The 27726-nt window shown below is 55.1% G+C and overlaps 1 protein-coding gene across 5 annotated transcripts in view; it reads left to right on the top strand.

Annotated features, from left to right (window-relative positions):
- The window catches only part of hdlbpb (high density lipoprotein binding protein b), a 644718-nt gene that overhangs the window by 551311 nt on the left and 65681 nt on the right, over positions 1-27726 (top strand). For all 5 annotated transcript variants that reach the window (XM_072493463.1, XM_072493462.1, XM_072493459.1 and 2 more), the window contains 3 exons: positions 16344-16562; positions 19995-20216; positions 20579-20797. In XM_072493463.1, the coding sequence (XP_072349564.1) occupies positions 16344-16562; positions 19995-20216; positions 20579-20797 (660 nt within the window). The remainder of the gene's footprint in view (positions 1-16343; positions 16563-19994; positions 20217-20578; positions 20798-27726) is intronic.

Raw genomic sequence — 27726 nt, 5'->3', positions numbered from 1 at the left:
TCACTGTATAACACTGGGGTACAGTACTGGTGGGGACAGGTCTGTCACTGTATAACACTGGGGTACAGTACTTTTGGGGACGGGTCTGTCACTGTATAACACTGGGTTACAGTACTGGTGGGGACAGGTCTGTCACTGTATAACACTGGGGTACAGTACAGGTGGGGACGGGTCTGTCACAGTATAACACTGGGGTACAGTACTGGTGGGGACGGGTCTGTCACTGTATAACACTGGGGTACAGTACTGGTGGGGACGGGTCTGTCACTGTATAACACTGGGGTACAGTACTGGTGGGGACAGGTCTATGACTGCATAACACTGGTGTACAGTACTGGTGGGGACTGGTCTGTCACTGTATAACACTGGGGTACAGTACTGGTGGGGACGGGTCTGTCGCTGTATAACACTGGGGTACAGTACTGGTGGGGACGGGTCTGTCACTGTATAACACTGGGGTACAGTACTGGTGGGGACGGGTCTGTCACTGTATAACACAGGGGTACAGTACTGGTAGGAATGGGTCTGTCACTGTATAACACTGGGGTACAGTACTGGTGGGGACGGGTCTGTCATTGTATAACACTGGGGTACAGTACTGGTGGGGATGGGTCTGTCACTGTATAACACTGGGATACAGTACAGGTGGGGACGGGTCTGTCACTGTATAACACTGGGGTACAGCACTGGTGGGGTTGGGTATGTCACTGTATAACACTGGGGTATGGTACTGATGGGGACGGGTCTATCACTGTATAACACTGGGATACAATACTGGTGGGGACGGGTCTGTCACTGTATAACACTGGGGTACGGTACTGATGGGGACGGGTCTGTCACTGTATAACACTGGGATACAATACTGGTGGGGAGGAGTCTGTCACTGTATAACACTGGGGTACAGTACTGGCGGGGATGGGTCTGTTGCTGTATAACACTGGGGTACAGTACTGGTGGGGATGGGTCTGTCAATGTATAACACTGGGGTACAGTACTGGTGGGGACGGGTCTGTCGCTGTATAACACTGGGGTACAGTACTGGTGGGGACGGGTCGGTCACTGTATAACACTGGGGTACAGTACTGGTGGGAACGGGACTGTCACTGTATAACACTGGGGACAGTACTGGTGGGGACGGGTCTGTCACCGTATAACACTGGGGTACAGTACTGGTGGGGACGGGTCTGTCACTATAACACTGGGGTACAGTACTGGTGGGGACGGGTCTGTCACTGTATAACACTGGGGTACAGTACTGGTGGGGACGGGTCTGTCACAGTATAACACTGGGGTACAGTACTGGTGGGGATGGGTCTGTCACTGTATTACACTGGGGTACAGTACTGGTGGGGACGGGTCTGTCACTGTATAACACTGGGGTACAGTACTGGTGGGGACGGGCCTGTCACTGTATAACACTGTGGTACAGCACTGGTGGGAACGGGTCTGTCATTGTATAACACTGGGGTACAGTACTGGTGGGGATGGGTCTGTCACTGTAGAACACTGGGGTACAGTACTGGTGGGGACGGGTCTGTCACTGTATAACACTGGGATACAGTACTGGTGGGGACGGGTCTGTCACTATAATACTGGGATAAAGTACTGGTGGGGACGGGTATGTCACTGTATAACACTGGGGTACAGTACTGGTGGGGACGGGTCTGTCACTGTATAACACTGGGGTATGGTACTGATGGGGACGGGTCTGTCACTGTATAACACTGGGATACAATACTGGTGGGGACGAGTCTCACTGTATAACACTGGGCTACAGTCCTGCTGGTGAAGGGTCTGTCACTGTATAACACTGGGGTCCAGTCCTGCTGGGGACAAGTCTGTGACTGTATAACACTGGGGTACAGTACTGGTGGGGACAGGTCTGTATAACACTGGGGTACAGTACTGGTGGGGACGGGTCTGTAACTGTATAACACTGGGGTACAGTTCTGGTGGGGATGGGTATGTCACTGTATAACACTGGGGTACAGTACTGGTGGGGACGGGTCTATCACTGTATAACACAGGGGTACAGTACTGGAGGGGACTGGCCTGTCACTGTATAACACTGGGGTACAGTACTGGTGTGGACTGGTCTGTCACTGTATAACACTGGGGTACAGTACTGGTGGGGGTGGGTCTGTCACTGTATAACATTGGGGTACAGTACTGGTGGGGACGGGTCTGTTACTGTATAACACTGGGGTACAGTACTGGTGGAGATGGGTCTGTCACTGTATAACACTGGGGTACAGTACTGGTGGGGATGGGTCTGTTACTGTATAACACTGGGGTACAGTACTGGTGGGGACGGGTCTGTCACTGTATAACACTGGGGTACAGTACTGGTGGGGACGGGTCTGTCACTGTATAACACTGGGATACAGTACTGGCGGGGACGGGTCTGTTACTGGAAAACACTGGGGTACAGTACTGGTGGGGACGGGTCTGTCACTGTATAATACTGGGGTACAGTACTGGTGGGGACTGGTCTGTCACTGTATAACACTGGGGTACAGTACTGGTGGGGACAGGTCTGTCACTGTATAACACTGGGGTACAGTACTTTTGGGGACGGGTCTGTCACTGTATAACACTGGGTTACAGTACTGGTGGGGACAGGTCTGTCACTGTATAACACTGGGGTACAGTACTGGTGGGGACGGGTCTGTCACAGTATAACACTGGGGTACAGTACTGGTGGGGACGGGTCTGTCACTGTATAACACTGGGGTACAGTACTGGTGGGGACGGGTCTGTCACTGTATAACACTGGGGTACAGTACTGGTGGGGACAGGTCTATGACTGCATAACACTGGTGTACAGTACTGGTGGGGACTGGTCTGTCACTGTATAACACTGGGGTACAGTACTGGTGGGGACGGGTCTGTCGCTGTATAACACTGGGGTACAGTACTGGTGGGGACGGGTCTGTCACTGTATAACACTGGGGTACAGTACTGGTGGGGACGGGTCTGTCACTGTATAACACAGGGGTACAGTACTGGTAGTAATGGGTCTGTCACTGTATAACACTGGGGTACAGTACTGGTGGGGACGGGTCTGTCATTGTATAACACTGGGGTACAGTACTGGTGGGGATGGGTCTGTCACTGTATAACACTGGGATACAGTACAGGTGGGGACGGGTCTGTCACTGTATAACACTGGGGTACAGCACTGGTGGGGTTGGGTATGTCACTGTATAACACTGGGGTATGGTACTGATGGGGACGGGTCTATCACTGTATAACACTGGGATACAATACTGGTGGGGACGGGTCTGTCACTGTATAACACTGGGGTACGGTACTGATGGGGACGGGTCTGTCACTGTATAACACTGGGATACAATACTGGTGGGGAGGAGTCTGTCACTGTATAACACTGGGGTACAGTACTGGCGGGGATGGGTCTGTTGCTGTATAACACTGGGGTACAGTACTGGTGGGGATGGGTCTGTCAATGTATAACACTGGGGTACAGTACTGGTGGGGACGGGTCTGTCGCTGTATAACACTGGGGTACAGTACTGGTGGGGACGGGTCGGTCACTGTATAACACTGGGGTACAGTACTGGTGGGAACGGGACTGTCACTGTATAACACTGGGGACAGTACTGGTGGGGACGGGTCTGTCACCGTATAACACTGGGGTACAGTACTGGTGGGGACGGGTCTGTCACTATAACACTGGGGTACAGTACTGGTGGGGACGGGTCTGTCACTGTATAACACTGGGGTACAGTGCTGGTGGAGACGGGTCTGTCGCTATATAACACTGGGGTACAGTACTGGTAGGGACGGGTCTGTCACTGTATAACACTGGAGTACAGTACTGGTGGGGATGGGTCTGTCACTGTATAACACTGGGGTACAGTACTTGTGGGGACGGGTCTGTCACTGTATAACACTGGGGTACAGTACTGGTGGGGAGGGGCCTGTCACTGTATAACACTGGGGTACAGTACTGGTGGGGACGGGTCTGTCACTGTATAACACTGGGGTACAGTACTGGTGGGGGCGGGTCTGTCGCTGTATAACACTGGGGTACAGTACTGGTGTGGACGGGTCTGTCACTATAACACTGGGGTACATTACTGGTGGGGACGGGTCTGTCACTGTATAACACTGGGGTACAGTACTGGTGGGGACAGGTCTGTCACTGTATATCACTGGGGTACAGTACTGGTGGGGACGGGACTGTCACTGTATAACACTGGGTTACAGTACTGGTGGGGATGGGTCTGTCACTGTATAACACTGGGGTACAGGACTGGTGGGGACGGGTCTGTCACTGTATAACACTGGGGTACAGTACTGGTGGGGATGGGTCTGTCACTGTATAACACTGGGGTACAGTACTGGTGGGGACGGGTCTGTCCCTGTAGAACACTGGGGTACAGTACTGGTGGGGACGGGTCTGTCGCTGTATAACACTGGGGTACAGTACTGGTAGGGACGGGTCTGTCACTGTATAACACTGGGGTACAGTACTGGTGGGGACGGGTCTGTCACTGTATAACACTGGGGTACAGTACTGGTGGGGACGGGTCTGTCACTGTATAACACTGGGATTCAGTACTGGTGGGGACGGGTCTGTCACTGTATAACACTGGGGTACAGTACTGGTGGGGACGGGTCTGTCGCTGTATAACACTGGGGTACAGCACTGGTGGGGACGGGTCTGTCACTGTATAACACTGGGGTACAGGACTGGTGGGGACGGGTCTGTCACTGAATAACACTGGGGTACAGTACTGGTGGGGACGGGTCTGTCACTGTATAACACTGGGGTACAGTACTGGTGGGGACAGGTCTGTCATTGTATAACACTGGGGTACAGTACTGGTGGGGACAGGTCTGTCACTGTATAACACTGGGGTACAGTACTGGTGGGGACAGGTCTGTCACTGTATAACACTGGGGTACAGTACTGGTGGGGACGGGTCTGTCACTGTATAACACTGGGGTACAGTACTGGTGGGGACGGGTCTGTCACTGTATAACACTGGGGTACAGTACTGGTGGGGACGGGTCTGTCGCTGTATAACACTGGGGTACAGTACTGGTGGGGACGGGTCTGTCGCTGTATAACACTGGGGTACAGTACTGGTGGGGACGGGTCTGTCACTGTATAACACTGGGGTACAGTACTGGTGGGGACGGGTCTGTCACTGTATAACACTGGGGTATAGTACTGGTGGGGACGGGTCTGTCGCTGTATAACACTGGGGTACAGTACTGGTGGGGACGTGTCTGTCACTGTATAACACTGGGGTACAGTACTGGTGGGGACGGGTCTGTCACTGTATAACAATGGGGTACAGTACTGGTGGGGACGTGTCTGTCACTGTATAACACTCGGGTACAGTACTGGTGGGGACGTGTCTGTCACTGTATAACACTGGGGTACAGTACTGGTGGGGACGGGTCTGTCACTGTATAACACTCGGGTACAGTACTGGTGGGGACGGGTCTGTCACTGTATAACACTGGGGTACAGTACTGGTGGGGACGGGTCTGTCACTGTATAACACTGACGTACAGCACTGGTGGGGACGGGTCTGTCGCTGTATAACACTGGGGTACAGTACTGGTGGGGACAGGTCTGTCACTGTATAACACTGGGGTACAGTACTGGTGGGGACGGGTCTGTCGCTGTATAACACTCGGGTACAGTACTGGTGGGGACGTGTCTGTCACTGTATAACACTGGGGTACAGTACTGGTGGGGACGGGTCTGTCACTGTATAACACTGACGTACAGCACTGGTGGGGACGGGTCTGTCGCTGTATAACACTGGGGTACAGTACTGGTGGGGACAGGTCTGTCACTGTATAACACTGGGGTACAGTACTGGTGGGGACGGGTCTGTCGCTGTATAACACTGGGGTACAGCACTGGTGGGGACGGGTCTGTCGCTGTATAACACTGGGGTACAGTACTGGTGGGGACGGGTCTGTCGCTGTATAACACTGGGGTACAGTACTGGTGGGGACGGGTCTGTCACTGTATAACACTGGGGTACAGTGCTGGTGGGGACGGGTCTGTCGCTGTATAACACTGGGGTACAGTACTGGTGGGGACAGGTCTGTCACTGTATAACACTGGGGTACAGTACTGGTGGGGACGGGACTGTCACTGTATAACACTGGGTTACAGTACTGGTGGGGATGGGTCTGTCACTGTATAACACTGGGGTACAGGACTGGTGGGGACGGGTCTGTCACTGTATAACACTGGGGTACAGTACTGGTGGGGATGGGTCTGTCACTGTATAACACTGGGGTACAGTACTGGTGGGGACGGGTCTGTCACTGTATAACACTGGGGTACAGTACTGGTGGGGACGGGTCTGTCGCTGTATAACACTGGGGTACAGTACTGGTAGGGACGGGTCTGTCACTGTATAACACTGGGGTACAGTACTGGTGGGGACGGGTCTGTCACTGTATAACACTGGGGTACAGTACTGGTGGGGACGGGTCTGTCACTGTATTACACTGGGGTGCAGTACTGGTGGGGACGGGTCTGTCACTGTATAACACTGGGGTACAGTACTGGTAGGGACGGGTCTGTCACTGTATAACACTGTGGTACTGTACTGGTGGGGACGGGTCTGTCAATGTATAACACTGGGATTCAGTACTGGTGGGGACGGGTCTGTCACTGTATAACACTGGGGTACAGTACTGGTGGGGACGGGTCTGTCGCTGTATAACACTGGGGTACAGCACTGATGGGGACGGGTCTGTCACTGTATAACACTGGGGTACAGTACTGGTGGGGACGGGTCTGTCACTGAATAACACTGGGGTACAGTACTGGTGGGGACGGGTCTGTCACTGTATAACACTGGGGTACAGTACTGGTGGGGACAGGTCTGTCATTGTATAACACTGGGGTACAGTACTGGTGGGGACAGGTCTGTCACTGTATAACACTGGGGTACAGTACTGGTGGGGACAGGTCTGTCACTGTATAACACTGGGGTACAGTACTGGTGGGGACAGGTCTGTCGCTGTATAACACTGGGGTACAGTACTGGTGGGGACGGGTCTGTCGCTGTATAACACTGGGGTACAGTACTGGTGGGGACGGGTCTGTCACTGTATAACACTGGGGTACAGTACTGGTGGGGACGGGTCTGTCACTGTATAACACTGGGGTACAGTACTGGTGGGGACGGGACTGTCACTGTATAACACTGGGTTACAGTACTGGTGGGGATGGGTCTGTCACTGTATAACACTGGGGTACAGTACTGGTGGGGACGGGTCTGTCACTGTATAACACTGGGGTACAGTACTGGTGGGGATGGGTCTGTCGCTGTATAACACTGGGGTACAGTACTCGTGGGGACGGGTCTGTCACTGTATAACACTGGGGTACAGTACTGGTGGGGACGGCTCTGTCGTTGTATAACACTGGGGTACAGTACTGGTAGGGACGGGTCTGTCACTGTATAACACTAGGGTACAGTACTGGTGGGGACGGGTCTGTCGCTGTATAACACTGGGGTACAGCACTGGTGGGGACGGGTCTGTCACTGTATAACACTGGGGTACAGTCCTGGTGGGGACGGGTCTGTCACTCAATAACACTGGGGTACAGTACTGGTGGGGACGGGTCTGTCACTGTATAACACTGGGGTACAGTACTGGTGGGGACAGGTCTGTCATTGTATAACACTGGGGTACAGTACTGGTGGGGACAGGTCTGTCACTGTATAACACTGGGGTACAGTACTGGTGGGGACAGGTCTGTCACTGTATAACACTGGGGTACAGTACTGGTGGGGACAGGTCTGTCGCTGTATAACACTGGGGTACAGTACTGGTGGGGACGGGTCTGTCACTGTATAACACTGGGGTACAGTACTGGTGGGGACGGGTCTGTCGCTGTATAACACTGGGGTACAGTACTGGTGGGGACGGGTCTGTCACTGTATAACACTGGGGTACTGTACTGGTGGGGACGGGTCTGTCGCTGTATAACACTGGGGTACAGTACTGGTGGGGACAGGTCTGTCACTGTATAACACTGGGGTACAGTACTGGTGGGGACGGGACTGTCACTGTATAACACTGGGTTACAGTACTGGTGGGGACGGGTCTGTCACAGTATAACACTGGGGTACAGTACTGGTGGGGACGGGTCTGTCACTGTATAACACTGGGGTACAGTACTGGTGGGGATGGGTCTGTCGCTGTATAACACTGGGGTACAGTACTGGTGGGGACGGGTCTGTCACTGTATAACACTGGGGTACAGTACTGGTGGGGACGGGTCTGTCACTGTATAACACTGGGGTACAGTACTGGTGGGGACAGGTCTGTCGCTGTATAACACTGGGGTACAGTACTGGTGGGGACGGGTCTGTCACTGTATAACACTGGGGTACAGTACTGGTGGGGACGGGTCTGTCGCTGTATAACACTGGGGTACAGTACTGGTGGGGACGGGTCTGTCACTGTATAACACTGGGGTACAGTACTGGTGGGGACGGGTCTGTCACTGTATAACACTGGGGTACAGTACTGGTGGGGACGGGACTGTCACTGTATAACACTGGGTTACAGTACTGGTGGGGATGGGTCTGTCACTGTATAACACTGGGGTACAGTACTGGTGGGGACGGGTCTGTCGCTGTATAACACTGGGGTACAGTACTGGTGGGGATGGGTCTGTCGCTGTATAACACTGGGGTACAGTACTCGTGGGGACGGGTCTGTCACTGTATAACACTGGGGTACAGTACTGGTGGGGACGGCTCTGTCGTTGTATAACACTGGGGTACAGTACTGGTGGGGACGGGTCTGTCGCTGTATAACACTGGGGTACAGCACTGGTGGGGACGGGTCTGTCACTGTATAACACTGGGGTACAGTACTGGTGGGGACGGGTCTGTCACTGAATAACACTGGGGTACAGTACTGGTGGGGACGGGTCTGTCACTGTATAACACTGGGGTACAGTACTGGTGGGGACAGGTCTGTCATTGTATAACACTGGGGTACAGTACTGGTGGGGACAGGTCTGTCACTGTATAACACTGGGGTACAGTACTGGTGGGGACAGGTCTGTCACTGTATAACACTGGGGTACAGTACTGGTGGGGACAGGTCTGTCGCTGTATAACACTGGGGTACAGTACTGGTGGGGACGGGTCTGTCACTGTATAACACTGGGGTACAGTACTGGTGGGGACGGGTCTGTCGCTGTATAACACTGGGGTACAGTACTGGTGGGGACGGGTCTGTCACTGTATAACACTGGGGTACAGTACTGGTGGGGACGGGTCTGTCGCTGTATAACACTGGGGTACAGTACTGGTGGGGACAGGTCTGTCACTGTATAACACTGGGGTACAGTACTGGTGGGGACGGGACTGTCACTGTATAACACTGGGTTACAGTACTGGTGGGGACGGGTCTGTCACTGTATAACACTGGGGTACAGTACTGGTGGGGACGGGTCTGTCACTGTATAACACTGGGGTACAGTACTGGTGGGGATGGGTCTGTCGCTGTATAACACTGGGGTACAGTACTGGTGGGGACGGGTCTGTCACTGTATAACACTGGGGTACAGTACTGGTGGGGATGGGTCTGTCGCTGTATAACACTGGGGTACAGTACTGGTGGGGACGGGTCTGTCACTGTATAACACTGGGGTACAGTACTGGTGGGGACGGGTCTGTCGCTGTATAACACTGGGGTACAGTACTGGTGGGGACGGGTCTGTCACTGTATAACACTGGGGTACAGTACTGGTGGGGACGGGTCTGTCACTGTATTACACTGGGGTGCAGTACTGGTGGGGACGGGTCTGTCACTGTATAACACTGGGGTACAGTACTGGTAGGGACGGGTCTGTCACTGTATAACACTGGGGTACAGTACTGGTGGGGACGGGTCTGTCGCTGTATAACACTGGGGTGCAGTACTGGTGGGGACGGGTCTGTCACTGTATAACACTGGGATTCAGTACTGGTGGGGACGGGTCTGTCACTGTATAACACTGGGGTACAGTACTGGTGGGGACGGGTCTGTCGCTGTATAACACTGGGGTACAGTACTGGTCGGGACGGGTCTGTCACTGTATAACACTGGGGTACAGTACTGGTGGGGACGGGTCTGTCGCTGTTTCACACTGGGGTACAGTACTGGTGGGGACGGGTGTGTCACTGTATAACACGGGTACAGCACTGGTGGGGACGGGTCTGTCACTGTATAACACTGGGGGACAGTGCTGGTGGGGACGGGTCTGTCGCTGTATAACACTGGGGTACAGTACTGGTAGGGACGGGTCTGTCACTGTATAACACTGGGGTACAGTACTGGTGGGGACGGGTCTGTCACTGTATAACACTGGGGTACAGTACTGGTGGGGACGGGTCTGGCACTGTATTACACTGGGGTGCAGTACTGGTGGGGACGGGTCTGTCACTGTATAACACTGGGGTACAGTACTGGTGGGGACGGGTCTGTCACTGTATAACACTGTGGTACAGTACTGGTGGGGACGGGACTGTCACTGTATAACACTGGGATTCAGTACTGGTGGGGACGGGTCTGTCACTGTATAACACTGGGGTACAGTACTGGTGGGGATGGTTCGGTCACTGTATAACACTGGGATTCAGTACTGGTGGGGACGGGTCTGTCACTGTGTAACACTGGGGTACAGTACTGGTGGGGATGGGTCTGTCACTATAACACTGGGGTACAGTACTGGTGGGGACGGGTCTGTCACTGTATAACACTGGGGTACAGTACTGGTGGGGACGGGTCTGTCAGTGTATAACACTGGGGTACAGTACTGGTGGGGATGGGCCTGTCACTGTATAACACTGGGGTACAGTACTGGTGGGGACGGGTCTGTCACTGTATAACACTGGGGTACAGTACTGGTGGGGACGGGTCTGTCACTGTATAACACTGGGGTACAGTACTGGTGGGGACGGGTCTGTCACTGTATAACACTGGGGTACAGTACTGGTGGGGACGGGTCTGTCACTGTATAACACTGTGGTACAGTACTGGTGGGGACGGGTCTGTCACTGTATAACACTGGGATTCAGTACTGGTGGGGACGGGTCTGTCACTGTATAACACTGGGGTACAGTACTGGTGGGGATGGGTCGGTCACTGTATAACACTGGGATTCAGTACTGGTGGGGACGGGTCTGTCACTGTGTAACACTGGGGTACAGTACTGGTGGGGATGGGTCTGTCACTATAACACTGGGGTACAGTACTGGTGGGGACGGGTCTGTCACTGTATAACACTGGGGTACAGTACTGGTGGGGACGGGTCTGTCAGTGTATAACACTGGGGTACAGTACTGGTGGGGATGGGCCTGTCACTGTATAACACTGGGGTACAGTACTGGTGGGGACGGGTCTGTCACTGTATAACACTGGGGTACATTACTGGTGGGGACGGGTCTGTCACTGTATAACACTGGGGTACAGTACTGGTGGGGATGGGTCTGTCACTGTATAACACTGGGGTACAGTACTGGTGGGGACGGGTCTGTCACTGTATAACACTGGGGCACAGTACTGGTGGGGACAGGTCTGTCACTGTATAACACTGGGGTACAGTACTGGTGGGGACGGGTCTGTCAGTGTATAACACTGGGGTACAGTACTGGTGGGGATGGGTCTGTCACTGTATAACACTGGGGTACAGTACTGGTGGGGACGGGTCTGTCGCTGTATAACACTGGGGTACAGTACTGGTGGGGACGGGTCTGTCACTGTATAACACTGGGGTACAGTACTGGTGGGGACGGGTCTGTCACTGTATATCACTGGGGTACAGTACTGGTGGGGACGGGTCTGTCACTGTATATCACTGGGGTACAGTACTGGTGGGGGCGGGTCTGTCACTGTATAACACTGGGGTACAGTACTGGTGGGGATGGGTCTGTCACTGTATAACACTGGGGCACAGTACTGGTGGGGACGGGTCTGTCACTGTATAACACTGGGGTACAGTACTGGTGGGGACGGGTCTGTTACTGTATAACACTGGGGTACAGTACTGGTGGGGACGGGTCTGTTTGAGGTGCTATAATCTCTATTTTTGACGAGGTATTTGATTAGTTTGCGTTAAAGGAACATGGATTATGTACTTGACGAGTTTATTACTAATTGAACTTCTGAACAATTTAATGTGGGTTTGAAAGTGCTGCCCATCGGCTCTGCTGACCACAAATCAAGTCAAAATCAAGTCGGCACAGGCTTGAATGGCCAAAGGGTCTCTTCCTGTGCTCTACCTTTCGTTGTTCTTTGGAAATCTTGTAAAAAGGAAGCAAAACGTGTTTTAGCGCAAGCGTTGGTTGAGCTCAATGCTTTACTTGCGTACTCGCTGAGAATGGGAGATCGTCGTCCTCAACGCCTTCAGGTACAGAGCTTCAACCTGAGCTTGAAAGTAAGAAACTAGAGGTGGGTTCAGCATTGCGAGTGAGAGATTGAATTGGGTGCTCGTGGCCAAGCAACCCTCACATCCAGTTTTGATGGTTAGCCGGCACTTTAGACAGACGCCTCTTGACCAAGAAGCGGCGAAGTATTTTTTGCACTTTTGAATTGGCCGCAGGGAAGTCTGGGCTCTGTTATTGCAATGTGTATTGACTGGTGAAGCTCGGCCAGCCTATTCAGCCTTGTCCACCGAGCAAAGATTGCGGTACGAAGACACGGGAGAGTGCCAGCTCGTTCCTGAAGCGTATCGACAGCGCTTTACAAGTTGTCGGAGAGCAGGAGGGCCAGATTTGCGTTGAATTTGCCAGAGAGAAAGGCAGCCTCTTTGACAGGGGGTGTGACTATCAGGAAAGGTGGTTAGCACCGCTGCCTCACAACGCCAGGGGCCCGGGTTCGATTCCAGCCTCGGGTGGGTGTGCGGGGAGTCTGCACGTTCTCCCCGTGTCTGCGTGGGTTTCCTCCGGGTGCTCCGGTTTCCTACCACAGTCCAGAGGTGTGCAGGTTCGGTGGATTGGCCGTGATAAATTGCCCCGTCGTGTCCAGAGATGTGCCGGTTGGATGGGGTTACGGGGAAGGGGCGGGCGAGTGGACCTAGGTAGGGTGCTCTTCAGAGGGCCGGTACAGACTCGACGGGCCGAATGCACTGTAGGGATTCTATGGAAATAAATTCTAGACTTTAAAAAACGCAGTGGGGTGTTGCTCGTGGAGGACTTCGAAAGGAATCTCCCTGATAACTCGGTTACTTATAAATAAATGAATAAAACGTTCTTGAGGCCACTGGAGCAGCTGTGGTAACTGATGCGAATGTGCTGAATCCTGGAGATCTCCTCTTCAGGGGATTGTGTGAAGCACGAGACAAAAGCCCCGTTGAAGAGTTCAGCTCACCTGGAAAAGGTTAGGTCTTCTTCCAGTTTCGTTGTGAAGACTAACGCAGTGGCAACACCTGCTCGTGACGGGGGTGGGGGTGTGGGAGCCAGTTCTTGAAGAGTATGAGCCATTTATTACGGGAGAGCGTGGTGTCTTTGTCTGATGATGATTAGAATGCTTTCCACCCGCTCGCCATATTGAGGGACGATGCCCAGTACTTTCTGGCCCCGGGTCACTGTCCGTGTGGAGTTTGCACGTTCTCCCCCGTGTATGCGTGGGTTTCGCCCCCACAACCCAAAGATGTGCAGGGTAGGTGAATTGGCCACACTAACTTAATTGGAAAAAATGAATTGGCCACTCTAAATTTAAAAAAAAAAAGTATGTTAGGAACTTACTGCTGTGAATTTGAACGAGGTCGGGGTGAAGGTGTACATCTCTTGATGTTTCGTAGAATCCCTACAGTGCAGAAGGAGGCTGTTCGGCCCATCGAGACTGCACCGGCCCTCTGAAAGAACACCCTACTGAGGCCCACTCCCCTCCCTGCAACCCTATAACCCTACTTAACTCTTGGACACCAAGGGGCAATTTAACACGGCCAATCCACCCTAACCTGCACATCTTTGGACTGTGGGAAGAAACCGGAGCACCCGGAGGAAACCCACGCACACACGGGGAGAACGTGCGGACTCCGCACAGACAGTGACACGAGGGTGGAATAGAACCGGGTCTCGAACGCTGTGAGGCAGCGGTGCTAACCGCTGTGCCACAGTGCCGTCAATCGCCGATAGTCCAGGAATCATTGGGATTCAGACCACCTGAGTTGGTTTGGCTACTCTGTGCGTGGGCCTTTAACGTGTTTGAAAGAAAAAGTGTTTGGCGGGTGATACCCCCGCCAAATCTGTCGGACTATACGAGCAAGTTTCGGTTCAGGCTCAGTCAGACATGCCAAGTGACAAGGCCTGAGTTGGAATTCTCACGGGAAAAGATGGAGTAACCCAAACCTTCAGTTCTGGAGACCAAGTGCGAATGTTGTTACTGCCTTGGGAGTGCCCCTTGAAGAAAGGTTTTTGTCTTATCGCATGGCTTCAGTGATGTCATTGTGTGGGTGGAGCTGGGCTGTGGCTGCGTGAGCTGATTTTGGTTTCCCTTTCAGTTTTGACTGCTGTTTTGAAGGCAGAGAAAATAAGTTTTCTGGCCTGTCTCGCTCTATTTTCGTTTCAAAGAGTTGTTCCAGTAAAAAGAAAAACATTGATTATAGCTACCTGCTTTGGGAACTTAACAGATATGGTTTGCTCTCAGGAAGGAGTCACATCTGCTGGTGAGACGGGGTCAGAATCTCAGGGAAAGCCAGTCTTATTCAAGTCAGAATGCAGAGTGCTGGGTCACGCCCTTGAAAAGGGGTTTTGGGGGATTTTGTTTTTGAATTGGAACAGTTAAGGGGGAATTCATCAAGTGTTATACATAGATTACTGTAGCTGGGTGGTATCTTTATATCTGTAATTGATAAAAAATTCTTGCTGTTTGTTTATGTATATATATAAATGTTAACTAAGTTATTAGAATAAAGCTTGTTTTGATTAAGGTGTTGGAAGACTGTTGAATTACACCTCAAGTTGAATGCTCTTGTGCTCATCCTAACCAAATTCAACATGAAGGTTGTAGGTCAGGTGTATTTCACAACATACTTTGGAGTTTTAAACCCTGGCCCATAACATTAGCCACACCTTGCTCCCCTTCAGAGGTACACTAGAGTGGGCCACGGCTTTTTAAAACAACATCAGTTTTGTAAGTTGTCTTCTCTTACAGCTACGGATGTTAGTAACATGAGCATTGTCTGTGTCCCCTGCAGGCAGCCTTCTGAAAGTTGGGAGCGGTAACAGATGTGTATTGTGTTTTGTTATGGGCCAGGGTTGAGAGAACCCCAAAGTGTATCACGGAGTTCACCTGACCCACAACATTTACTAGATTGTGGTTGTGGGGAGCACATGGGCCTACGTTACAGGTGTGATGCGACAGAGAATTAAAGTACTTTTAAATTAAAACAATGTTTATTTATGAATCCAGTTAACATTTTACAAACCCATAGTAAACATCGTAACAACTATCAACACCAATCCTCCCCACAGATACAATTATTCTATAAGTAAACCTTAATCTTTCCTTCTTAACATCCATAAGACAAAAGACCCTTTTTGGCACAGAGATCGGGGCGGGATTCTCCCACAATCGGCAGGATGGCCCGGCGTCAAGAACGGCGCGAACCACTCCGGCGTCGAGCCAACCAGAAGTTACGGAATCCTCTGCACTTCCGGGGGGACTAGGCTGGCGCCGGATGGGGTCGGCGCCGCGCAAATCGGCGCTGAAGGGCCGGCGTAGTTCCGCACATGCGCAGACCGGCCGGCGTGTTTCCTGCGAATGGGCAGGGGGGTTCTTCTCCGCGCCGGCCATGGTGGCGCCCTACAGAGGCCAGCGCGGAAGGAAGGGGTTCCCCCACGGCGCAGGCCCGCCCGCAGATCGGTGGGCCCCGATTGCGGGCCAGGCCACCGTGGGGGTCCCCCCGAGGACTCGCCTATCCGGCCTACAAGCCAGGTCCCACCTTGATGGACCATGTCCATTTCACGCCGGCGGGACTGGCCAGGAAACGACGGCCACTCGGCCCATCGGGGCCCGGAGAATTGCCGGGGGGAGGGCACTGCCAGTGGCCCCCGACCGGCGCAGCGTAAACCCGCCCCTGCCCAAAAACCGGCACAGGAGAATACGGCAGCCGGCGTCGGAGCGGCGGGGCGGGATTCACGCTGCCCACCGAGGATTCTCCGACCCGGCTCCACTCACACTCTGACATCACTGCAGCTATTTGATAAACACCCTATTCTTAAAGGTACTCTCATATGACAGTTTGTAAGTGTGTGGTTGTGTGTGTGTGCGCGCGTGTGTATGTGTGCTTGGGTATCTCTGTTTAATTGTTGCTGTGTTTGCCACAGGCGAACATCAAGGAAGTGGATGTTTCGATCCCTGCCAAGCTGCACAACTCCCTGATAGGTGCCAAGGGGCGTTTGGTGCGGTCACTCATGGAGGATTGCGGAGGAGTGCACATCCATTTCCCCTCTGAAGGCTCGGGCAGTGACAAAGTCACCATCAGGGGTCCCGTGGAGGAAGTGGAGAAAGCAAGGAAACAGCTGCTTCAGCTGGCCGAGGAGAAGGTATCCCAACAACCGTGTCCATTCATATAGTGACCCAGGAGCATTTTCAAACAAAATTCGGCACCGGGCCATGTGAGGAGATATCAGGGCAGGTGACCGAAAGCCTGGTCAGGAGGCTGTAAGTAGTGCCTTAAAGGAGAAGGAAAGGGTGGTGATATTTAGTGATTTATTTTGGAGATGGGAAATTTCAGTTACTTGGGAAAAAAAATGTTGCTTGAAATAATTTTCTCATGGCACCTTGAATGACTCATAGGAAGCTAGTTGGCTTGATTTTACCCTCACAGGGTGGCACAGTTTGCACAGTTACAGCCCAACTATAAACATGAGCAAAAGACTATGGTGGAAACTGCATGAAGGTTGATGCAATAAGTGTGATCAATGAAATGCAGCTGGAAACCGAGATCTGAAGATCTCATAGCTGCATTGAGCTATTTCCAGCAGTTTTTCTGTTCTTATTTCAGAGTTCTGGATAGATACTTGATTGGTAGCTATCCCTCCTCTCCTTCACTACCTTTCCGATCTTTGGGACTGGGAGACAGCAGTACCTGAAGGCTGTGATTACACACAAGAACAGCCTGTTCCCGTAACAGCCTCCCCGACCAGGCGCCGGAATGTGGCGACTAGGGGCTTTTCACAGTAACTTCATTTGAAGCCTACTTGTGACAATAAGCAATTTTCATTTTTTCAGAAAGGGCAGGGATGAGGAAAGGCCCCTTGGGCCATCAAATGCTCACTCAAAGGCATTTGTTCTCTCATCGTGGCTTTGAATTGTGCAATTAAGCCATTGGAGCAGAAGGCGGCCATTCGGCCCATCGAGTCTGCTCCGCCATTCAATCATGGCGGATATTTTCTCATCCCCATTCTCCTGCCTTCTCCCCGTAACCCCGATCCCCTCATTAATCAAGAACCTATCTATCTCTGTCTTAAAGACACTCAGTGATTTGGCCTCCACAGCCTTCTGCGGCAAAGAGTTCCACAGATTCCCCACCCTCTGGCTGAAGAAATTCCTCCTCATCTCTGTTTTAAAGGATCGTCCCGTCAGTCTGAGATTGAGTCCTCTGGTTCTAGTTTCTCCTACAAGTGGAAACATCCTCTCCACGTCCACTCTACCCAGGCCTCGCAGTATCCTGTAAGTTTCAATAAGATCCCCCCTCATCCTTCTAAACCCCAACGAGTACAGACCCAGAGTCCCCAACCGCTCCTCGTACGACAAGCTCTTCATTCCTGGGATCATTCTTGTGAACCTCCTCTGGACCCTTTCCAAGGCCCCAGCACATCCTTCCTTAGATACGGGGCCCAAAACTGCCCACAATACTCCAAATGGGGTCTGACCAGAGCCTTATACAGCCTCAGAAGTACATCCCTGGTCTTGTATTCTAGCCCTCTCGACAGGAATGCTAACATTGCATTTGCCTTCCTAACTGCCGACTGAACCTGCACGTTAACCTTAAGAGAAGGAGACCCGGAACGGCACAACTTAGGACACGAGCGGAACATATGTACATTGTTGGCTGGGCCCCTCCCACAGCGCTCACACTCATCTTCCACACGTGCAAACAACCTGCTCACCCTGGATTTGGTCAAATGGGCCCTGTGGACTACCCTCAGCTGGTATCAGCCCTAACCTCGCACATGATGATGTTGCTTCCACCCGACGCAGAACCTCACACCGCACCCCCTCCTCCAGCTCAAACCCCAACTCCTTCCGCCAACTTGGCCTTAACCCCCCCCCTCCACAGACACTGCCTCTTCCGCCATCATCGCACCATAAGGCCCCGAGGTACTTCTGTTAATTTTACGTATGAACCTGTCTGCAGCACTGGAGAGCTGCCTGAGGTTGGCGTTATGGGGTATCTTTTTGAAGCCTACCGACTCCATCGCCATGCCGCGTTTAGCGAATTCCGCGAGGAGGCCTTGCGGAGCAGTGGGTGGCCTTCCTGCCCCTTCCAGCCCGGGTTCCAGACCCTCTGGGCAGAGTAGATTTGGGGCGACACTGTTCCCATTAGTGGGAGTATTGAGAACGAGAGGGGCACAGATTGAAGGGGATTGGTGAAGGGAGCGAGGGAGACGGGAGGAGAACCCTTTTCACCCGGCGAGGGGTTAGGATCGGGAAGGCGCTGCCCGAGAGTGAGGCGGAGGCAGGTTCCATCGAGGCTTTCCTGAGGGAATTGAGGAACCTGACGAGAGGGAGAAAGAGGTGGGGAGTGGGCTGCTGTTCTGGAGAGAGCCAGCTAAATATGCAAGAGGATTGGAGTACAAGAATAAAGAAATATTGCTTGAGTTGTTACAGGGTTTTGGCAAGACCGCATCTGGAGCAGTGCGCGCAGTTTTGGGTTAAACCTGCATTGGAGGGAGGAGAGCGAAGGTTCACTAGATTGGCCCCCGGGATGAGGGCGTTGTCCTGTGATGAGGGGCTGAGTAAATTGGGTTTATTCTCTGGAGTTTAGAAGAATGAGAGGCGATCCCATTGAGGATTCTAAAGGGTTTGACAGGGAGGACGCGGAGAGATTGTTCCCGCTGGTCAGGGAATCTGAAACAGTCTTAGGATAAGGGAGTCGGCCATTTTGGGATGGAGTTGGCCATTTTGGGACAGAGTCGGCCATTTTGGGATGGAGTCAGCCATTTTGGGACAGAGTCAGCCATTTTGGGATGGAGTCAGCCATTTTGGGACAGAGTCGGCCATTTTGGGATGGAGTCAGCCATTTTGGGACTGAGTTGAGGAGAAATCTCTTCACCCAAAGGGTTTGTGAACCTTTGGCATTCTCCACCCCAGAGCATTGTGGGAGCTCCATCGTTGAATACATTTAAGGCTGTGGGATGGGGGAAGACTTTGGATCTCCCCGGGAATTAAGGGGTACGGGGAGTGGGTGGGAAAATGGAGTCGAGGCCCCAAGGTCAGCCAGGATAGTATTGAATGGCGGAGCAGGCTGGACGGGCCGAGTGGTCCACTCCCTGCTCCTACTTCGTGTGTTCTTGTCCATCCCACAGTCAACCTCTCAGAACTCATTGAGGGGGTCTAAAAAGCACACGGGAGTCCTTGGTTTTGTGAATAGGGGACTAGTGCACACGCAAGGAGGTTCTTGCTCCATAGCGCTGGAGTACGGTGCTCATTCCTGGGCACCGTTGCTCCCGATGGATGTCAAGGCCTTGGGACAGGAGGAAGGGGAGACTGACCAGACCGGAACCAGGGATGAGGAGATGGGGGTTGAATGTGGAGAAAGCTGGGACTATTCTCCTTCGAGCAGACAAGGCCCAGAGGCGGAGGTTTTCGGGATCATGAAGGGTTTTGATGGAATAGGGCTGGGGAGACCGGTCCCGGTGACGGAAGGGTCGCTAACCAGAGGAATTGGGAGAGCGGCTGGGATTATGAGACCGTGTTGGAAAGAGCACAGTGGGGTGGTTTGAGATTAATTGTGTCGTCCTACCCCGCAGCAAATTAACAACTGTACCGTGGAGCTGCACGCAAGGCCGGAATACCACAAGTTCCTCATCGGAAGGGGCGGCGGGAACATCCGCAGGGTGCGCGACCGCACAGGGGCCCGCATCATTTTCCCGGCGGCAGACGACCGGGACCAGGAGCTGATCACCATCGTGGGAAAGGAGGAGGCGATAAAACAGGCCCACAAGGAACTGGAGATTCTCATTCAGAACCTGGTGAGTTCCCGCCGTTAATTCCACCTCCCCGCCACCTCGTTGTGAAGAGAAGCGAAACTTGCATTTACGTAGCACCCAGCACAATCCTTTTTTTAAAAAAAAAATTGGTTCCATGGCACGGGCCGCCGCCCGTCCCAAACCGCCCATGAACTGGGCGGCCATTCCACGGGGGCAGTTAAGAGTCCACCGCATTGCTGTGTGGAGTTAGAATCTACCTAACTCAATACTGAAGGACAGCAGCTGGTGTTAAACTGAGGCACTCCGGGGGGGGATCTCTCTCCGTGTGCGGTTCGCCACGACTATCTGAGGTGCCAACCAGAGGGACCTGCGGCCTACTGATCCTGTAGCCCTTTTCACCACAGGACAACGTCATTGAAGACTTCATGATCGTGGACCCCAAATATCACCGGCACTTTGTGGCGCGCCGTGGGCAGGTGCTGCGGGAGATTGCGGAGGAGTACGGAGGGGTGACGGTCAGTTTCCCCCGCACAGGCGTCCAGAGCGACAGAGTCATGCTCAAGGGGGCAAAGGACTGTGTGGAGGCGGCTAAACGACGCATCCTGGAGATCATCGGCGACCTGGTGAGTAAATCGGCAAGAGGGACAGATATCCCGGACGTCCCTTCACGCCTTCGCGGCAATTAAGTTTTTTTTTTAGAGACGCCGTCACTGCGGTCGCACAGCAAGAGTCCGCAAGAAGGGGCCTCGACCTCTGTCGGTGTTGCTGGAGGGTAAATGCTGGCCCACGTTCCACAAGGGCTTCCCTTTCTTCCTTCAAACAGCGATCCGTTGTGTCCTTCAGATAACGCAGATGGAATATCAGTATAGCATTCGAACGTCAGCACTCCCTCAGCACTGACTCTCTGACAGTGCGGCACTCCCTCAGCACTGACCCTCTGACAGTGCAGCGCTCCCTCAGTACTGACCCTCTGACAGTGCAGCGCTCCCTCAGTACTGACCCTCTGACAGTGCGGCACTCCCTCAGTACTGACCTTCTGACAGTGCAGCACTCTCTCAGTACTGACCCTCTGACAGTGCGGCACTCCCTCAGTACTGACCCTCTGACAGCGCGGCGCTCCCTCAGCACCGACCCTCTGACAGTGCAGCACTCCCTCAGTACTGACTCTCTGACAGTGCAGCCCCACCTCAGTACTAACGCTCTGACAGTGCAGCACTCCCTCAGCACTGACCCTCTGACAGCGCAGCACTCCCTCAGGACCGACCCTCTGACAGTGCAACACTCCCTCAGTACTGACCCTCTGACAGTACAGCACTCCCTCAGTACTGACCCTCCGACACTGCGGCACTCCCTCAGTACTGACCCTCTGACATTGCAGCACTCCCTCAGTACTGACCCTCTGACAATGCAGCACTCCCTCAGTACTGACCCTCTGACAGTGCAGCACTCCCTCAGTACTGACCCTCTGAGACTGCGGCACTCACTCAGTACTGCCCCTCTGACAGTGCAGCACACCCTCAGTACTGACTCTCTGACACTGCGGCGCTCCCTCAGTACTGACCCTCTGACAGTGCGGCACTCCCTACGCACTGACCCTCTGACAGTGCAGCACTCCCTCAGTACTGACCCTCTGAGACTGCGGCACTCACTCAGTACAGACCCTCTGACACTGCGGCACTCCCTCAGCAGTGACCCACTGACAGTGCAACACTCACTCAGTACTGCCCCTCTGACAGTGCGGCACTCCCTCAGTACTAACCTGACAGTGCAGCACGCCCTCAGTCCTGACCCTCTCACAGTGTAGCACTCCGTCAATACTGACCCTCCGACAGTGCAGCAATCCCTCCATACTGACCCTCTGACAGTGCAGCACTCCCTCAGTACTGACCCTCCGACAGTGCAGCAATCCCTCCATACTGACCCTCTGACAGTGCAGCACTCCCTCAGTACTGACCCTCTGACAGTGCAGCACTCCCTCAGTACTGACCCTCTGACAGTGCAGCACTCCCTCAGCACTGACCCTCTGACAGTGCAGCACTCCCTCAGTACTGACCTTCTGACAGTGCAGCACTCCCTCAGTACTGACCCTCTGACAGTGCAGCACTCCCTCAGTACTGACCTTCTGACAGTGCAGCACTCCCTCAGTACTGACTCTCTGACAGTGCAGCATTCCCTCAGTACTGACCCTCTGAAAGTGCAGCACTCCCTCAGTACTGACCCTCTGACAGTGCGGCACTCCCTCAGTACTGACCCTCTGACAGTGCAGCACTCCCTCAGTACTGACCCTCTGACAGTGCAGCAATATCTCAGTACTGACTCTCTGACAGGGCGGCACTCCCTCAGTACTGACCCTCTGACAATGCAGTACTCCCTCAGTACTGACCCTCTGACAGTGCAGCACTCCCTCAGTACTGACCCTCTGACAATGCAGCACTCCCTCAGTACTGACCCTCTGACAGTGCAGCACTCCCTCAGTACTGACCCTCTGACAGTGCAGCGCTCCCTCAGTACTGACCCTCTGACAGTGCAGCACTCCCTCAGTACTGGCCCTCTGACAGTGCAGCACTCCCTCAGTACTGACCCTCTGACAGTGCGGCACTCCCTCAGTACTGACCCTCTGACAGTGCAGCACTCCCTCAGTACTGACCCTCTGACAGTGCGGCACTCCCTCAGTACTGACCCCCTGACAGTGCAGCACTCCCTCAGTACTGACCCTCTGACAGTGCGGCACTCCCTCAGTACTGACTCTCTGACAGTGCAGCACTTCCTCAGTACTGACCCCCTGATTGTGCAGCACTCCCTCAGTACTGACTCTCTGACAGTGCAGCACTCCCTCAGTACTGACCCTCTGACAGTGCAGCACTCCCTCAGTACTGACCCTCTGACAGTGCGGCACTCCCTCAGTACTGACTCTCTGACAGTGCAGCACTTCCTCAGTACTGACCCCCTGACAGTGCAGCACTCCCTCAGTACTGACCCTCTGAGACTGCGGCACTCACTCAGTACTGACTCTCTGACAGTGCAGCACTCCCTCAGTACTGACGTTCTGACAGTGCAGCACTCCCTCAGTACTGACCCTCTGACAGTGCGGCACTCCCTCAGTACTGACCCTCTGACAGTGCGGCACTCCCTCAGTACTGACCATCTGACAGTGCAGCACTCCCTCAGGACTGACCCTCTGACAGTGCGGCACTCCCTCAGTACTGACCCTCTGAGACTGCGGCACTCACTCAGTACTGACCCTCTGACACTGCGGCACTCCCTCAGTACTGACGCTCTGACAGTGCAGCACTCCCTCAGTACTGACCCTCTGACAGTGCAGCACTCCCTCAGTACTGACCCTCTGACAGTGCAGCACTCCCTCAGTACTGACCCTCTGACAGTGCGGCACTCCCTCAGTACTGACCCTCTGACAGTGCGGCACTCCCTCAGTACTGACCCTCTGACAGTGCAGCACTCCCTCAGTACTGACCCTCTGACACTGCGGCACTCACTCAGTACTGACCCCCTGACAGTGCGGCACTCCCTCAGTACTGCCCCTCTGACAGTGCGGCACTCCCTCAGTACTGACCCTCTGACAGTGCGGCACTCCCTCAGTACTGACCCTCTGACAGTGCGGCACTCCCTCAGTACTGACCCTCTGACAGTGCAGCACTCCCTCAGTACTGACCCTCTGACACTGCGGCACTCCCTCAGTACTGACCCTCTGACACTGCGGCACTCACTCAGTACTGACCCCCTGACAGTGCGGCACTCCCTCAGTACTGACCCTCTGACAGTGCGGCACTCCCTCAGTACTGACCCTCTGACAGTGCAGCACTCCCTCAGTACTGACCCTCTGACAGTGCGGCACTCCCTCAGTACTGACCCTCTGACAGTGCAGCACTCCCTCAGTACTGACCCTCTGACAGTGCGGCACTCCCTCAGTACTGACCCTCTGACAAATAGAGAGGTGCAGAGAGACCCAGGAGTGCATGTCGAAAGATCTCTGAAGGTAGCACGAGAGGTAGTTAACCATAGAATCCCTGCAGTGCAGAAGGAGGCCATTCGGCCCCTCGAGTCTGCACCGACCCTCTGAAGGAGCACCCCTACCTCGGCCCACTCCCACGCCCTATCCCTGTCACCCCACCTAACATTTGGACACTAAGGGCCAATTTAGCCTGGCCAATCCACCTAACCTGCACATCTTTAGACTGTGGGAGGAAACCGGTGCATCCGGAGGAAACCCACGCACACACGGGGAGGACGTGCAGACTCCGCACAGACAGTGACCCAAGGTCCGAATTGAACCCAGGTCTCTGAGCTGTGAAGCAGCGGTCCTCACCGCTGTGCCGTGGTTACGAAGGCCTATGGGATACCTGCCTTTGTTAGCCGAGGCACAGAGTATAAGAGCGGGGAGGTTACGATGGAGCTGTATGAAACACTGGGTAAGCCGCAGCTAGAGTACTGTGTGCTGTTCTCGTCGCCACACTATAGGGAGGATGTGGTTGCGCTGGAGAGGGTGCAGGGGAGATTCACCAGGATGCTGCCTGGGCTGGAGCGTCTCAGCTATGGGGAGAGGCTGGTTAGGCCGGGGTTGTTTTCCTTGGAGCAGAGAAGGCCGGGAGGGGGGCCTGATCGAGGGGGACAATATTATGAGGGACATTGATAGGGTGGATTGGAAGGAACTTTCCCCTCAGTAGAGGGTCAATAACCAGGGGGCAGAGATTTAAGGTCAGGGGCAGGAGGTTTAGAGGGGATGTGAGGAAAACCCTTTTCCCCCAGAGGGTGCTGGGAATCTCGCTGCCTGAAAGGGTGGGAGAGGCGGGAACCCTCACAACATTTAAGAAGATGAGCGATTGAAACTCCGCAGCAAACAAGGCGACGGACCAAGTGCTGGACAATGGGATTGGGGTAGAGAGGGGCTCCATGGCCGGCACGGACAGGATGGGCCGATGGGCCTTGTTCTGTGCAGTAAAACCCACTGATTCGGGTTCCGTGCATCGGCCTCTGGAGTGGGGCTTGAAGCTCCGCTTTCCACGGCCCCCGTGTGAGAGAGCGGCTGACTGAGTCAGGCAGACTGGGCAGTCTGGGGCAGACTGGGCTGGCGTAGGGCAGACTGGGCTGGCGTGTGGCAGACTGAGCTGGCGTGTGGCAGACTGGGCAGTCTGGGGCAGACTGGGCTGGCGTGTGGCAGACTGAGCTGGCGTGGGGCAGACTGAGCTGGCGTGTGGCAGACTGGGCAGTCTGGGGCAGACTGGGCTGGCGTGTGGCAGACTGGGCTGGCGTGTGGCAGACTGGGCTGGCGTGTGGCAGACTGAGCTGGCGTGTGGCAGACTGGGCTGGCGTGTGGCAGACTGAGCAGTCTGGGGCAGACTGGGCTGGCGTGTGGCAGACTGGGCTGGCGTGTGGCAGACTGAGCAGTCTGGGGCAGACTGAGCTGGCGTGTGGCAGACTGGGCTGGCGTGTGGCAGACTGAGCTGGCGTGTGGCAGACTGGGCAGTCTGGGGCAGACTGGGCTGGCGTGTGGCAGACTGAGCTGGCGTGGGGCAGACTGAGCTGGCGTGTGGCAGACTGGGCAGTCTGGGGCAGACTGGGCTGGCGTGTGGCAGACTGGGCTGGCGTGTGGCAGACTGGGCTGGCGTGTGGCAGACTGAGCTGGCGTGTGGCAGACTGGGCTGGCGTGTGGCAGACTGAGCAGTCTGGGGCAGACTGGGCTGGCGTGTGGCAGACTGGGCTGGCGTGTGGCAGACTGAGCAGTCTGGGGCAGACTGAGCTGGCGTGTGGCAGACTGGGCTGGCGTGTGGCAGACTGAGCTGGCGTGTTGCAGACTGAGCAGTCTGGGGCAGACTGGGCTGGCGTGTGGCAGACTGAGCAGTCTGGGGCAGACTGGGCTGGCGTGTGGCAGACTGGGCTGGCGTGTGGCAGACTGGGCTGGCGTGTGGCAGACTGAGCTGGCGTGTGGCAGACTGGGCTGGCGTGTGGCAGACTGGGCTGGCGTGTGGCAGACTGAGCAGTCTGGGGCAGACTGGGCTGGCGTGTGGCAGACTGGGCTGGCGTGTGGCTGACTGGGCTGGCGTGTGGCAGACTGAGCTGGCGTGTAGCAGACTGGGCTGGCGTGTGGCAGACTGGGCTGGCGTGTGGCAGACTGAGCAGTCTGGGGCAGACTGAGCTGGCGTGTGGCAGACTGGGCTGGCGTGTGGCAGACTGGGCTGGCGTGTGGCAGACTGAGCTGGCGTGTGGCAGACTGGGCTGGCGTGTGGCAGACTGGGCTGGCGTGTGGCAGACTGAGCTGGCGTGTGGCAGACTGGGCTGGCGTGTGGCAGACTGAGCTGGCGTGTGTCAGACTGGGCTGGCGTGTGGCAGACTGGGCAGTCTGGGGCAGACTGGGCTGGCGTGTGGCAGACTGGGCTGCCGTGGGGCAGACTGGGCTGGCGTGGGGCAGACTGGGCAGTCTGGGGCAGACTGGGCTGGCGTGTGGCAGACTGGGCTGGCGTGGGGCAGACTGGGCTGGCGTGTGGCAGACTGAGCAGTCTGGGGCAGACTGGGCTGGCGTGTGGCAGACTGGGCTGGCGTGGGGCAGACTGGGCTGGCGTGTGGCAGACTGAGCAGTCTGGGGCAGACTGGGCTGGCGTGTGGCAGACTGGGCTGGCGTGTGGCAGACTGGGCTGGCGTGTGGCAGACTGAGCAGTCTGGGGCAGACTGGGCTGGCGTGTGGCAGACTGGGCTGGCGTGTGGCAGACTGGGCAGTCTGGGGCAGACTGGGCTGGCGTGTGGCAGACTGAGCTGGCGTGTGGCAGACTGGGCAGTCTGGGGCAGACTGGGCTGGCGTGTGGCAGACTGAGCTGGCGTGTGGCAGACTGGGCAGTCTGGGGCAGACTGGGCTGGCGTGTGGCAGACTGGGCTGGCGTGGGGCAGACTGGGCTGGCGTGTGGCAGACTGAGCAGTCTGGGGCAGACTGGGCTGGCGTGTGGCAGACTGGGCTGGCGTGGGGCAGACTGGGCTGGCGTGTGGCAGACTGAGCAGTCTGGGGCAGACTGGGCTGGCGTGTGGCAGACTGGGCTGGCGTGTGGCAGACTGGGCTGGCGTGTGGCAGACTGAGCAGTCTGGGGCAGACTGGGCTGGCGTGTGGCAGACTGGGCTGGCGTGTGGCAGACTGGGCAGTCTGGGGCAGACTGGGCTGGCGTGTGGCAGACTGAGCTGGCGTGTGGCAGACTGGGCAGTCTGGGGCAGACTGGGCTGGCGTGTGGCAGACTGAGCTGGCGTGTGGCAGACTGGGCAGTCTGGGGCAGACTGGGCTGGCGTGTGGCAGACTGAGCTGGCGTGTGGCAGACTGAGCTGGCGTGTGGCAGACTGGGCTGGCGTGAGGCAGACTGGGCTGGCGTGAGGCAGACTGGGCTGGCGTGAGGCAGACTGGGCTGGCGTGTGGCAGACTGGGCTGGCGTGTGGCAGACTGGGCTGGCGTGTGGCAGACTGGGCTGGCGTGTGGCAGACTGGGCTGGCGTGAGGCAGACTGGGCTGGCGTGTGGCAGACTGGGCAGTCTGGGGCAGACTGGGCTGGCGTGTGGCAGAC

The sequence above is a fragment of the Scyliorhinus torazame genome, chromosome 31 (assembly GCF_047496885.1).
Source record: "Scyliorhinus torazame isolate Kashiwa2021f chromosome 31, sScyTor2.1, whole genome shotgun sequence".
Classification (NCBI taxonomy): domain Eukaryota; kingdom Metazoa; phylum Chordata; class Chondrichthyes; order Carcharhiniformes; family Scyliorhinidae; genus Scyliorhinus; species Scyliorhinus torazame.
The sequence above is the reverse complement of the archived record's forward strand: the minus strand, read 5'-3'. Positions and strand labels throughout refer to the sequence as shown.